This window comes from Glycine max, chromosome 2 (assembly GCF_000004515.6).
Source record: "Glycine max cultivar Williams 82 chromosome 2, Glycine_max_v4.0, whole genome shotgun sequence".
In the NCBI taxonomy this organism is placed as follows: domain Eukaryota; kingdom Viridiplantae; phylum Streptophyta; class Magnoliopsida; order Fabales; family Fabaceae; genus Glycine; species Glycine max.
The window spans coordinates 11012449-11026509 of NC_016089.4; the positions used below are offsets into that span (position 1 = coordinate 11012449).

The 14061-nt window shown below is 32.2% G+C and overlaps 2 protein-coding genes across 2 annotated transcripts; both read right to left on the bottom strand.

The window, feature by feature from the left end:
• Positions 1-354: 354 nt before the first annotated feature.
• LOC100795079 (protein GDAP2 homolog) lies at positions 355-9154 on the bottom strand. Its single transcript, XM_003518707.5, has 15 exons — positions 8943-9154; positions 8242-8631; positions 7161-7238; positions 6839-6894; positions 6232-6351; positions 6047-6117; positions 5346-5439; positions 4993-5205; positions 3149-3400; positions 2444-2552; positions 2178-2245; positions 1166-1235; positions 1004-1078; positions 824-915; positions 355-645 (listed from the first exon to the last, which is right to left on the bottom strand). The coding sequence occupies exons 2-15, from the start codon at positions 8554-8556 to the stop codon at positions 570-572; spliced, it is 1689 nt and encodes a 562-aa protein (XP_003518755.1). The 5' UTR covers positions 8557-8631; positions 8943-9154; the 3' UTR covers positions 355-569.
• Positions 9155-11859: 2705 nt separating this feature from the next.
• Positions 11860-13355, bottom strand: LOC100500249 (uncharacterized). Its single transcript, NM_001248399.2, has 4 exons — positions 13064-13355; positions 12797-12886; positions 12580-12676; positions 11860-12266 (listed from the first exon to the last, which is right to left on the bottom strand). Exons 1-4 carry the CDS (start codon positions 13287-13289, stop codon positions 12128-12130), a joined length of 552 nt encoding a protein of 183 aa, NP_001235328.2. The 5' UTR covers positions 13290-13355; the 3' UTR covers positions 11860-12127.
• Between the last annotated feature and the right edge of the window lie 706 nt (positions 13356-14061).

Consider the following 14061-nt stretch of genomic DNA (forward strand, 5'->3'; position numbering starts at 1 on the left):
TAAGTTGGAAGAATTCAGGTTTTGAAATCATATATATAATATTCATTAGTATGTGGGCGGAAGAAAATATTCAGCTGTTATTTTCATCCCAATGTTATTTTTAATAATAAACGTGTATGCTATTTGGGTAATCACGCAGTCATAATTTAAAATCATTGAAAATGTTAGAACTAAGTGATAACCAAGTAATCAAGCACAAAGTTTAGCACCATATGGCCATAGTGATTAGTAGCATAAATTAAGAATGCAGTGAGAAAAATGAACATCTTAAGCCTGATTTTATACCCTTGTGCACCAAAAGCCAGCTTCAACAGAGATCAAAATCACCTTGAACCATATTCACAACTCAGAATATTACAGAGAAAAAAAATTAACAATACTACTTTACTTACAAATAAACTTAGCAATACTTTAACAATTTTCAAAAAGTAAAAAAATTAATTCTTCCATACACATATATAGACCCTCTCTTCCACTTGCCAGTGAGAATAATGGCAAGGCAAATAATGAAGAAACTACAGTAAGTGATGCTCTTTTATCAACTGATGATAGAACTGCAGGTGGCATGCTCATGGTCGGTGATAAACATATTTTGTTCTTGGATCCACAATGAGACCTTTTCCTCCATTCACTTCTAAGTCATGCCTATGAGAATAGAAGTACAAAATGAATTAGAACCTACAATCTAAAGTACATTTACTTGTAAGTCTCGCTTTTTTATTTAATTGTAATTTCCAATAAATTTAAACCAGAGTGTGTTACCCATGTAATAGCATATTATGAAAAGGAACAAATGATTATAACATGAAAACATAGACTCAACTGAAAGACGAAATCTGGGATGGTCAATTGTTCACGGGGTATGTATCTAAAGAGCTGTAGTAGTCTATCAACATATACCACTTTCTTCCAAACCTAAAAGTTAATCGTCAATGATAAGAACATGTATAAGATGTCCTTAAATAGGTTTAAATCTGTTAATGAAATCTGATTCATAACGCACCATATTGTCAACAAGCAACTGAAGTGCCAATACTGTCAATTTTAGTCCAAGGGTTGGGTGGAGGACATATATTGCCTGTACATATGATGAGATTTGAGAGATCAGAACAAAGACTACAAAGGCATACAGTAATACATTTAAGGAAACAGAAATGTTGCATACATGCAGGTTGTGCTGGTGCTTCCGTCCAAGTATTTGTTGTAATCTTCTCATCCAACCTAGGTCTGGTTGCCTATTTATGCAAAAACAGGGTGGAGAAAGGTGAATGGCGATCATCAAGAAACCATACTACTGAGCATTGCATACAAATCCGGAGCAACCAATGATAGGAGTAACTTATAAATAAACACAGTTTCATAACACGACAGGCTCATGTAATATATTCTTACCCCGCCATCAAAGCATAATTGTCTTCCAATGTATTTCTTTATTCAAGTATGCTTCACCTCAGTGGCATGTCTTGAATTAATTATTAATTATAGAACAACTTTCCCAAATACTTTCATCTTGCCCGTCTCAAGTTTTATTTCACAAAAATCTACAACTTAAACAGGCAAATCTGCTATCATAATAACAATGAATTAAAATTTAACAGAAAAATCCACCCTTGGCAAAGGAGCATATATTAAGCCACAATACATCAAATCAAAAGATTGCCAGATTTTAATGAGGTATGAACCAAGATTTACTAATGTTAAACAAGCACAAAAATAATGCAGAACCAACCACAACAAAGGTACATAACTACATATAGTAAAGTAACTTCAAAATTCCATGCCACACATGGAAAATGATCAACCAGATGTTTCCAGCAACTATAAAAAGTACTATTGATACAATGTGAGATGTTTGGAAATTAAATACCCATACAAGGTCAAAACAAAAATGTTCATCCATATTTTCTGTCACTGACAGTTGAATTTCTAGTTCCGTTTTTCTGCTTGAGTAAATGTGAATATAAAGAATTTTAGAAATGAAAGCATTTTTTATTTATGTAATCATGTAATTGGCATGATATAACTAGTTCACCAATTAAGGTCTACAGTTATCATTCCTAGTAGTTATTACAAATGCAAATATTTTTCAAAGACAATCCAAAGCAATTTCATACCTCTAAAACATAAAAGAAATAGACCAATATTTAAATCCTAGAATTCCCTTATTTAACACTCACATCTGCAGAGATGAAGCAGAGTGAAAGTATACAATAGTGTAAGGCTTCTGCATTATAAGTTCGAACTCCTGAAATTTAACACCAAGACAATTTTCAGTAAATTAAAAAAGTAAACAGCGTAAGCCAAAAGGATAACGATTAAAACTTATGGTCATAAATGAGTTTCATGAGAAGTAAGCATTCCCAACATTTAAGATGAAGTTTATAATAGCTGAACTTGTGCTTGTCAGCAGGAAATGTCAAGCTGAAGGATATAACTGAATCACCTTCACCACATAAAGCACAAATCGCTCCAGATCAAGACATCTAAGCAAAAAGTGAGCCCCCACAACAACCATGACAGGACGACCCTCACTGTCTACCCCTCCGCGATAGCTGAAAAACATATATACTTCTGAAATTAAATGTAAATATCAATCTGAACACATGCATGAAATCTTCTTTTTGATTGGTTAAGAAATGTAAGAATGCCAGAAAATCTTAAAGAGCATAAAACTTTGTTATTTGTTTATATGGTTGAAATCTTATAGGAATTAGATCTTATCCGGGAACAACATTTTTCTTTTCTCTTCTGCAAAAGAAAATCTGTATCATCAATGTTGCAGGACCGTCTTACTATTACTGCACCACAAAATATATCTTCAAGTTAGTTGTTGAAAAGGCCGAAAAGGATTGAAGAATTTACAACCCCAATGTTCAGTTTATCTCTTGTCCAAATGGCAGAAATTTCTCAACCCAGAAATTTTACAAACATTATGAATTGAATTTCATTAATCCTGTTAGAATTAAGCATGTGTATAATGAGTAGTGCTAATACTAGCTAATACCTTCTCATTTGTGATTCGTACTGGTTAGCTCTAATTTAGGAGATGATTCCTCTTATGATTAATAATACTATTCATAATACAAATATAAACATGTACAGACTGGTTAGCCACACATTTATGCTTTTGAAATAAATGGATACTTACATAATTTTCATCTCTGCAATTTCAGACAAATTTAAGGATTTTGCTTTTGAAAGATATCTAGAGTGCAGAGAATATTCTTCAGCGGCAGACAATGGAGGTCCACCTAAGTCACCAAATCCAAGCACGTTAGCAAAATTCCAGCCTCTTTGTGCTTGAACAGTTTTCTCCCACTGCTCCATACGTCTTTCATCAGGGTCTTTAATCAAAGACATGAAGGCAGGATCCAAATATGTATCTAAATGTGATGAAGTCCTGTAAAAGCCACATTAATCAGGAAAACGCTACAAGTAAAATTATAAAAAGACTTAAATATGTTTTTTATTCCTAATAAATTTTTGCTTTGCATTGAGTCCCTAATAAAACAACACTTTTGTTTTTGGTCCCTGATAAATTAGCGAATTTTGTTTTAGTCCCAACTAATAACAAATGGAAAAAAATTATCAGGGATCAAAGACAAAATTCGCTAAATTATTCGGGACTAAAAATAAGTGTCAAGGACCATAAAAAAATTGTTGGTTTATTAGGGACTCAACGCAAAACAGAAATTTATTAGGAAGCAAACGCAAAAATCGGATATTTATTAGGGATCAAAAACATATTTAAGCCATATAAAAATGGATAATGCCTGTTTAGACAAATACAACAAAAAAGCTTCAAGAAAATAAAACTAATGGTCATTAATACTGTGGAATACAAACATAAAGCCACAACAAGAGTGATTTCTAAGTGCTTGTGTGATTTACACCACAAAAATGTTTGAGGAAACGGAAAAGTAATTTTTGGCTATTTTTTCATCGTCAAACATAAATTTAGTACAGCTGAAGGGGAATTCAAAGAAGTAAGAAATCTGTGTCTGTTGATAATGCTTAACATTTTGTTCACAAGGTGAAGCACAGTAGCATTGCAAAATTGAAACAGCAAATTTAGATTATTGACCAAACCATATTTTGGTCTGACATCTGCTTTCATTCTTACTTTGGTCCTTGACATTTCATTTTTTTCACTTTAGTCCCTGACATTTATACATTCCAATTTAATTACTCTAGCTACTTGACATCTAATAAACAAAAATCAGAATATAAGAAAACATATTATCATATCTTAGATTATCCTTTTGGATTATTTTCCCTGTTTCCTTACTATCTCTTGTGATTGGTTTCCATATTTTGTTATCCCATGATTTGTTTCCTCTTTTAGTTAGGATAATGAACAAGGGTTAATGCTTTAGGTTTCATGAATAAATCAACACATGGTAATACATTTAAATTTAAATACATTATAGAATATTGTACAAAGTATCTTTTTCTCTCTATTCTCTCCCTCAATACCTGAAACCATGTAATTTCAACAATGCTAACATATCACTATTAGAGATGACATGACATCAACAGCAAATGTGACAGTTCGATAGAATGACTAGATGACAACATCTAAAACAACATTGTTTCATTTGTCAATTACTATTTGAAGAGAGAAAAAAAACCCATCCCACATTAAAAATGGCAAGTGAAGAATGAAACAATGTGGTTTTAGATGTATTCATCCAAATATATCTGTCAAACTGTCACGTCAATCATAATGGTGTCACACCATTTCTAATAGTGAGTCCTAGATAACTAATATATTGATAGATAGACTAAATAAAAGTAAACTTATAAATTATATGGACCAATATAGGGTCCTAGAACTAGATTGTTTTGTTAGATTCTGTGAAATCTACTATTTATCTATGTTTAGAATGGTAATGCACATTCAAGTATTTGTACATAGCATAACGCACTGAGAAATCTAGAAAGAAACATAAATATATGTAAAAATCTTGTAGTAAATTAAAATTTACTAACCTGCGAACTGAACCGACATCACTAACAGGAAGATCAACAGGAGCTTTAGCAGGTTTTGATTCTTTTGAAACCTTTTTTTGAGGCAAAGGCTTTATTCTGATTTTACGCTCATCTATGACAGTCTCACCATTCTCATCTCCAACATCTGCAGGAAGCTTTGACAAAGCCATCTCCTCCTCCTGTTTATCCCGAGGGAAGTAGAGTGGAAGCAACCTACATGGAAATTATATAAAAGGTAACAGTGAATAAGTAATACAAAGTCCAAAGTTGAAAAGAAAATAAAAGAAATTTACTTTTGACAAGTTTATTTCATATAAAGCACTGCAGATGTCAATAACAGAAAAACAAATTACCTTTTATATATCTCAGTATCAGTTGTGCTGGTAGTGCAAAAGACAACAGCTGTTATATTGTCTTTCTGCTTCTCAAGAAACCGCCGCACAGTTCCTGAATAAAATGACCTTAGAAGAATATATAGAACAGATGAACAATACAAAGTGTAGAAACCTAATAATAATATATTATCCATCAGACATCAGAAAACAGCTAACAACATAGAAAATCACTATGTCTATACTAGCTGCACTCAGCATGGGCACAATTAAGAATCCCGAGGTTATGTTTGGAGATCTAATGATGATTGCAATAAAATGGAAAGAATGGAATGAAATGAGGGTTTTGGAAACTACATAAAATGGTAGAATTATGCACAAAATGATGCTTCAACTAAACATGCCTCTATTTTCCTACTTATGCAAACAGCAATTAACTGATTGGCGCAGAGCGTGCTTTGCCATTCTATCTTTTTCCTCTCCCTTTCCACCAATGATTGATTTCCTTTCTCTATTTAAGATACAGTTAGGTCATTATTTTTCTTGAGTTTGGCATTAAAGGCTGATATTTTCTGACGGAACAGCCATGAAGTAATTTATCTCCAAAAGAAGGTCAAATTAATTGCTATGAGATTGTCAAAGTTAACCTGTTTAATTTATTTGGTCAGAATAAACATCACAATAATGAACATATAAACTGTAAAATGAGGGGAAAAACTCACTTATAGCTACATGCGCAGCTGGCTCACGGGGATAGTTCTTTGCCTCAGTATAAATACATCCCATGGCAATGCTGATCAATATATGCCAACAAAAAAGCAAGTTTTAGATCTTTAAGGCTGCATGGGAGATGCCCTAACAAACTGTTTCAAGAAAACGTTATAACTTATAACATCTGAAACAAAACCTTTTAAGCCCATGATCAATTAAAAGTTCTAGGCAAGAACGATAGCAATGGCTTAAAGCATTCTCTGCAGCAGTTTGGTACTTCGAAGCATACTTTGGGCCAACAGTATGGATAACTTTCCTGCAAGAAATTATTGAAGGCATAAATTTCAGATGCTAGGTAGGAATCTAACTTTTAGCCAAGAGAATTACATGCAACTAAAAAAGAAATATAGGGCAGCAACAAAGAGGCAGGAACCCATTAACTTAATTTGTGTAGCATAACATATGAATTAATGATCTCAGACCAAAACATGGGAAAAGAGAAAACATGCTGTTTACCATTTTCCAATCATCCGCATGCATCCACAATTGCCTATAGCATAATATACAAATCCAAATCCCATGCCAATACAACCACAACTCAAAAGGGATCAAAGATAGCATGAGAATGCACCTTTGCATCAATGCAACAGCATTGACTTAAAGACATTCTCAGTTTCTTTTCTCCTAGAAAGAAGGCAAAAGGTAAATTGTGATTGCATAGTGGTATTGATCTTGCCATGTGGTAAATGGAGACAATTAATTTTGACATTGAAAAAGCAAAATAAAGGTGCCAATATACACACCTTGCAGGAAGGTCGTAGGCATTGGTGACTTTAGCCATACCTGTTCGACATCCACCCTGACAATAAAGATATGTGAAATTAAATAAATTATCATATTCATATATCATTTCCAGAAAGCTGCTTCTTGGCACAGCATTCTATGAATTGTTGAACCACAATGATGACGGAAAGCTGCCATCCTAGCTCAATTTCCCAACTAAACCATTATCTCACAAGAAATCCAACAGAAAATATAACGATCACTAAATTTATAAGCTCAAATGTTATCAACATCAAGCACATAACAATACATTTTTGCAAAAACAATTTATAAGAACTGTACCAAAGTTGCACATTCTTCTGCAAGACCAGGTCCAGCTGCAGCATGCAATCCAGGGCTGCTGAGTGCTTCATCCAAAACCTGTAGACAATAAATGAAAGCAAGCTAAGAAATATGATACTCCACTATATTTACTGGAGGTCCAGTTCTAACCTACTACATAGTATGATTATATTACATAATCACAATAGTCTGCAGTGTTACATAATTGTTGAGAATTAAGAGAACTTATATGTAACTCAATTTCCAATGTAAAAGTAGACACATGATAGCAACAACTAACAAGTGAACAGTGATTAAGCGGTAAAAAAAAATTGGTCTTTTGTCAAGTATGGTTAAAACACAGATCCTGCTTTCATTATTTTTATAAATTTATGCAAGGATTCTTTCATATGGATTCAGTATTAATTGATTTTATTTTATCATAAACAAAATCACTTTTAGCTTAAAATTAAATCGCATTCAAACACCAATGACATCATGAGATATTTTCTATATATTCTAACATCATCAAAGCCTGTTCCAAAAGAGGAAGCATGCAAAAAAAAAATGAGCTTGAAGGACAATAACACTTTCTAAATTGCAGAGAACACGTGCATGAGGAAAACAATCCATAATAGAACAACCACTTTGGTGTCCTTTTTGGTCCAAACTGCAGAAGTCGTTAGGAATCATTATCTCTTAAAAAGAATGAAGAAAGGAAAACACAACAAAAACTAAAAAGATCTGAAGCAGATTAAATCACCATTTGCACTGCAACAAAAGTCATCAGGGTGGCGGTTGATCTTTAACTTAAGAACAGAATTAAAAAATTATAAGTTATCAAAAAAGTTTACTGTCAATTGTCTTCTACAGTAGACACATTACATATATAAGTAAATAACTGTAAGCTCCTTCATGCAGTCCTACTTCATATTTTGCTTGCACCACAGAAATTGCAGTGAAAACATAGAAAACAATATGATGACATAACTAATTTTGCAATTACCAAACCAAGAAAAGTAAAACCAAACTACACAAATATATAAAGAAAAACTAAACTACAACAGCACTAAGCAACACATACACACACGCACTCACTCACCTCATTCGTCGAATTTACCACAGCATCAACCTCAAGGTTCCAGGGGTTCCCCCTCCACAAGTATATCTTAGAATTAACTTCATGGTCAACAGGAAACCTTGACACACCACCACCGCTCTCCGTCCCCAACTTGAATGCCAAGGGATCAGGGAAGTATGAACTGGAAAATGATGAATCTCCATTGTCGTACTGTAAGGAATGCTCAGCATCAATCCACCTCGGAACTTGATCCAAAGTCACAACAGAGTCCCCACAGTCATTTGGCAATCCACCCCGGGATGTGGCTGAATCTGAAGTGGCCACAGGCCCATACATTTCAGGGACTCTTATCAACAGCACCAATCCCTTAGTTAAGGTTCTTCCAAATAACCTTTCCAAGTCCCACAATCACTACAGTTGCACATCAAAAATCCAAAATTTCACACCTCAGCTATTCAAATACCACAACCTCAACAATAAGAACTCTTCTATCAAACAAAACATGAAATTCCAAATCAAATTTCAAGGGCAACCCGTTTCTTCAACTATCATTTGTGGCAGCCAGGAAGAAAATGCAATAACAAATAAAAAAATTGGATTCTCAAGTTAAAATGAAGAGGGAAACCTAATCAGATTATTTTCCCTTCGAACAGAATGGGGAAAATTCTGATATATATGAAAAGGGGAAATCTTAATTTGATGGGGAAAAAAACGTGAAATACCTGAAACTGAAATCTGGGTGTCGAAAAGGAGCACTTTTTTTCGCTTCTTTCTCCTTAAAGTTTGCTTTTTTTGTGGATCAAATGAGAAAAAATAAAAATAAAAAACACAGCACTGTTGTGTTGTTGCTGGTTCCACGGGACGATGAGCTTGCAATGTTTAAATTTTTATCTTTTTTTTTTTCACAACAAAAGAAAATGATTACGTTTGTTTGTGTTTTTTTGTCTTTTACCGGCTCGCATGTCTATGTGCTAATGCTCAGAGTATCAGATTGCGGTGCCAATGATTAAGCAACACTTGAACTAATTATTTACTAATACTATAAGATTTAATTGCAATCTTTTTTTGGAGAAATTGAATTGTTTTTTACAGACAATTATGGTTTGTGTTTATTGTTTATGTGTACATAGTTTGCTTTATTTATCTTATAGTACTACGACACTATTTATGTACTGAAGTTATTAAGAACATTTCTAGAAAAAGATCGTATTTATTTTGAGAATTAATTAAATTTGTTTGTTGTCGTATTAATTTGAAGGGAACAAGCAAACATACAATCAAGGTATAAAGAATAATTTAATCAATTTAAGAAGAAAAATATATTATTTGAGTAATCCCCATAACAGTCACGATCATTTAAGGAAAATAGAGTCTAAACCATATTATTTGAGTTCAAATGAAGTAAGATTATGTTTACCAAATTTTTAATGTATCTATATTTTTAATTTGAATTTGATACTATTGGCTAAATTAGATCATAAATGTGATGCTATAAATGCTATTTTGAAAATGAAGAAATGAGATGCTGGTGTTGAATATTAATATATATGCCTTGCTATAAATTATTATTAATATATATATATATATATATATATATATATATATATATATATATATATATATATATATATATATATATATATATACTGGTATAAGAAGCTTCGTTATTTTTCTAAAACAATTTTTTTTATTTATCAAACAATTTTTTTTTAATTATAACACATTTTGCATACGTACCAAAATTGATGTTTTGTGTATCCTATTTTATTTCATCATTTTCATTCTTTTTACTAGTATTTATTACATTTTCCTAGATTGTGTATATTTCTACATGTTTCAATAGTTCAGTAATTTTTAGTTGATGATTCAGTTTTTTCATTTTGCTCATTAAAAACTCAAGAAGGAATGATGGCATGTTCAACAACTGAATAATAATATGATGATCGCCTTGTCTAGTAACAGTGAAAATTCAACTTTAAGACTTTCATGCTCAAATCAATAGGTTTTAGAAGTAAGATGTGAGAAATAGAGTAATTATATACTTTAAACCCTAAACCTTATCATCATAGTTTTTTTTTTAAAGAATCTTATCATAATTGGTTCGAGGTGTAAATTGACTTATTTTTTAACCATTGGAATAATGATAGTTGTCATTTTAAAGTTTAAATGTTTGATTAATAAGCATATGATAAATATTTTTAGAATATATTATACATTTTATTCAGCTTCATGGACTTCTTCAAGATCATATCTCAAATGTAGAACAAATTCAATTCAACTATTGTTTGAAGTTTGAATTAATTACTAGTTATCACAATTTCATCATATAGTGGTGAATTGGTTTATATAACTCTTATGGATAAGAAATATTAAAGTCTAAAAGAGTGCTAAAAATGGAATATTTGCTAAGTCGAAAATGTTTCAGAAATAGGATTTGGCCATTTTTGTCTTTCTTTTTTTAATTTAGATATAAAAAAACTTTTAATTAAGTCAAGAAAGAGCCTTTAATTTGCCCTTTTGTGTCCTATGCAAGAATAACTAATCCAATATTTGGAGCATTTTAATATATCAAAACAAAATCTTAAAAAATGCTTAATTAGTGAAGTCTATATAGTTGAATTAGTAAAGCTAGTATTGAACAAGAGGAAACAAAACAAGGTAATGCTGAGAAAACCAGTTAATGTGATTCTATATATATAACCTAGGCCTTATTTTGTAATAATAAGGGGTTGATGCTTACTGTATTTTTTATTATTTTTTCTCTAGGTGGAGACCGAAGTAATAAAAAATAACTTATTACATTAATTGAGTAAGGATTTTAGAGGAGAGCAGATGCTTTGGATCACTGTCCCCTAAGTTAGAAAAGGAATTAATTGCTGAATTAATTTTGCTTAAATGCTTAAAAACAAGATTGATTGATTTGAAGCAGCGAAAGGTAATTAACTCAACTCATCCAAATTCCAAAAGCATTAGTAGTATTTTGCTTCTACTGAAATTCCTATCACAATTCCCAAGTCTCAAACATCTTGACAAAAATGACCGAAGTGATTCTAGGCAACCGAACCCCGTTTCCCATTTGAGCTTACTGATTTGTGTGCAAATTAAATGCACAACAAAACATGGCAATGAACGTGATAAGCAAGGGAAAAGAACCTTCAAATGAAGTGGGTTCTAGAGAAAGTCCTCACTACATAACGGTGATTGAATACACATATTCACGTGGTATGTTCCACTGTTGTATTAAGGGCATGTTTGATTTACATTTAAAAATATTGCAACACACATTTTAATGCAAATTTAATTTAATTGATAAAATTAAAATGAATGCAAAAATAAAGATCTTAATCTTTGACAAAATTACTTTGTTTCAAATATAATTTTGCAACGAAATCCCAATCATGCTCTAAATCATGTCAACAAGACGTTTTATGTAATTGATATTCTACCGTATCTATAATAATGTACTGATGTTTATTGTTATCAGTGGTTCTGGACTATGGTTTTGCTTCCTTTTCAACCTTTGATGGTCCTTTTGTTGTTGGCATGTTTATCAGATTTTATCAACAGTCTATTCACTTTGGAGTTGCATGAACCAGCACAAGAATACTAGTAAGAAAAGAGGGGCAAGAAAGTAGAAAGGAAATTCAAATAAAACCATCTAAAGTAGGAACCAAGGTACACGTATGAGCTTTTCTTTCTCAATAATAATAATACATAAAAAAAAATGAATCAAGTGTAATTGTTTCAAAAACAAAAATTTGAAACTACGCAAGAGGCCTAATTGTTACTTCACCTAGTGCCCATTCTAAATGCCAAATAAAGTTGCACCTATTCATAAGTTATAAGAAACCTTTTTTTTTTATTATTTTTTTCTCTATGCTCTAGTGGCATCATCATCATCATCATATTACTCTTCTCCAGCTTTCTGCTTCAACATTGCTATGAATTTCTCCCTCTCATCTGGAGACATTCCCGCAGTTGAACAATCTCCAACTCCCCATTCTGCCCCACGTATGCAGTATTTGTTCTCAATTTCTTTACGGTTCCTGAAGTGCAATAATACAAGTGTTATCGTATCTTGCTAATAATAGGTGCAGAAAAATCATATAAAAAAAGTCATTATCATCATCAAGGTTTTAAATTGCATCATGACTGTTGTTTTGTCATGATTCTTAACATTGTGAGAAATTGCGAACAAATGTGGCTAAGGGGGCCTCAAATGCTGATGTTGCCACCAAAACCTCAGTTTCAGACCCTTTTTTAAAACCTTCATTTATCATTAACCATCTAGTATAATCCATAGCAGCATCCTAAGGTTTGGACTATGCAAACAATAAACACATAATTAAAAAAAATTACTTCTCTTTGTTCAACTTGGATTTCTCAAGCAGTTCCTTCATCAAGGGGGATGATTTAATTCTCTCATCATTCTCAGCATATTTCTTCTGGTTTTCTTCTGTAAAACAAAAAAATAAAAATGAACCCAATTTCAGTTCCATCAAATATTCAAATTGAGCTTATTTCACAAAAGTTCCAAAATGCTGCAAAACAAGAACACAATAGTTTAAGTTGAGACCATTGAGCTGCTTGAGAAAGTCAATCTGAGGTAGCTGAGGACCAGGAATAGCCTCTATTCCAGAAATTCCTGACATGAAACCAGCATGTGCTACAAAACCAAAAAAATGCTTAAACTTTTTAGCTAGTAATTAATAATCATGTTTATGTTTATTTATATCCAATGAATTAAGTTTCATCCAACACAACACAAACCACAGAAAAAAGTGAAACTGTATGCATTTGCTACATCAAAATTAACTTAACACATGGTATTATTAGCACCTACCAGGGGTTGACCAGAGAAGAATTGCAAGTGAAGCAGCCAAAGGAACTGATTTGTGAAGAGCTTTGCATTGAGAAGAAAAAGACCAAGAAATTGTTGTGTGTGTCTCTCTTGTAGTTGTAGGTATCACAATTTGAGACTTCTTTTGAGGGTTGCGGAGTTTTTCACTGAAGCTGGAGTGTGTAGCAGATGACATCTGAATAAAAGATGGCAGTGAAGTGCAACCCATGATTGGCTTCTCCCTTCTTCTCTGTTCAACACTCAGATGGGAAAAGCAAGGGAGATAAGGGAGAGCAGAAACAGAAGGCTCATATTGCTTCACTTATATATTCTATTATTATTGATTATATTGTTTTTTTTTTTAATTTGGGAAACATTTGACTATATTGTTATAGTTTGCTTTCAAAATTACTAAACAAGTGCACTCTTTTAAAATTTTACCGACTTAGGGTAAGTGGTGTAGGGTTTCTTTTTATTTTTTACTGAAATGACTTTGGACAGTTTATAATAATAACTTTTTATTGTTTTAGACCGTCTAAAAATATAATAAAAATCATATTCATCATATACAACTTGTTTCATGTCAGTATTATTTATTTAAAAATAAATATATAAGTAAAACTTATTTGACACCATATACAAGTTTATTTTTTATACTTTTTATACTTTTTATAAGTTATTTCCCATTATACCCTTTCTCCTCATTCCTCTCTCTTGTTTCTCCTCCTTTCTCTCATCTTCTTTGCAAAATCTTAAGGTTAAGAACAAAATCACGACGCTTAATTCAACAACTATAATCTCAATACTACAATCACGACGCTTAATTCAACAACTATAATCTCAATACTACAATTATACAAGGTTTCAACACAGCAAATGCTCATTTCCCATTCTACTGCAATCACCCCCTAAACCCTACAACAGCAACGCAACCACCATCTCCATGAACAACAATAACAAACCCTCCACCACAAACCAAAATAGCAAACCATGCAAACAAC

Bases quoted from the DNA above. Each gene is read 5' to 3' on its own strand.
- LOC100500249 (NM_001248399.2), bottom strand. From the start codon at position 13,289: ATGGGTTGCACTTCACTGCCATCTTTTATTCAGATGTCATCTGCTACA. The intron at 12,887-13,063 runs GTAGGTGCTAAT...TTGGTTTTGTAG, and splicing joins TCTTCTCTGGTCAACCCCTG to CACATGCTGGTTTCATGTCA. The intron at 12,267-12,579 runs GTAATTTTTTTT...ATTGCACTTCAG, and splicing joins TCCAAGTTGAACAAAGAGAA to GAACCGTAAAGAAATTGAGA.
- LOC100795079 (XM_003518707.5), bottom strand. From the start codon at position 8,556: ATGTATGGGCCTGTGGCCACTTCAGATTCAGCCACATCCCGGGGTGGA. The intron at 6,352-6,838 runs GTGTGTATATTG...AATTTCTTGCAG, and splicing joins GCCTACGACCTTCCTGCAAG to GAAAGTTATCCATACTGTTG. The intron at 6,118-6,231 runs GTTTTGTTTCAG...TATATTGATCAG, and splicing joins ATTGATCATGGGCTTAAAAG to CATTGCCATGGGATGTATTT.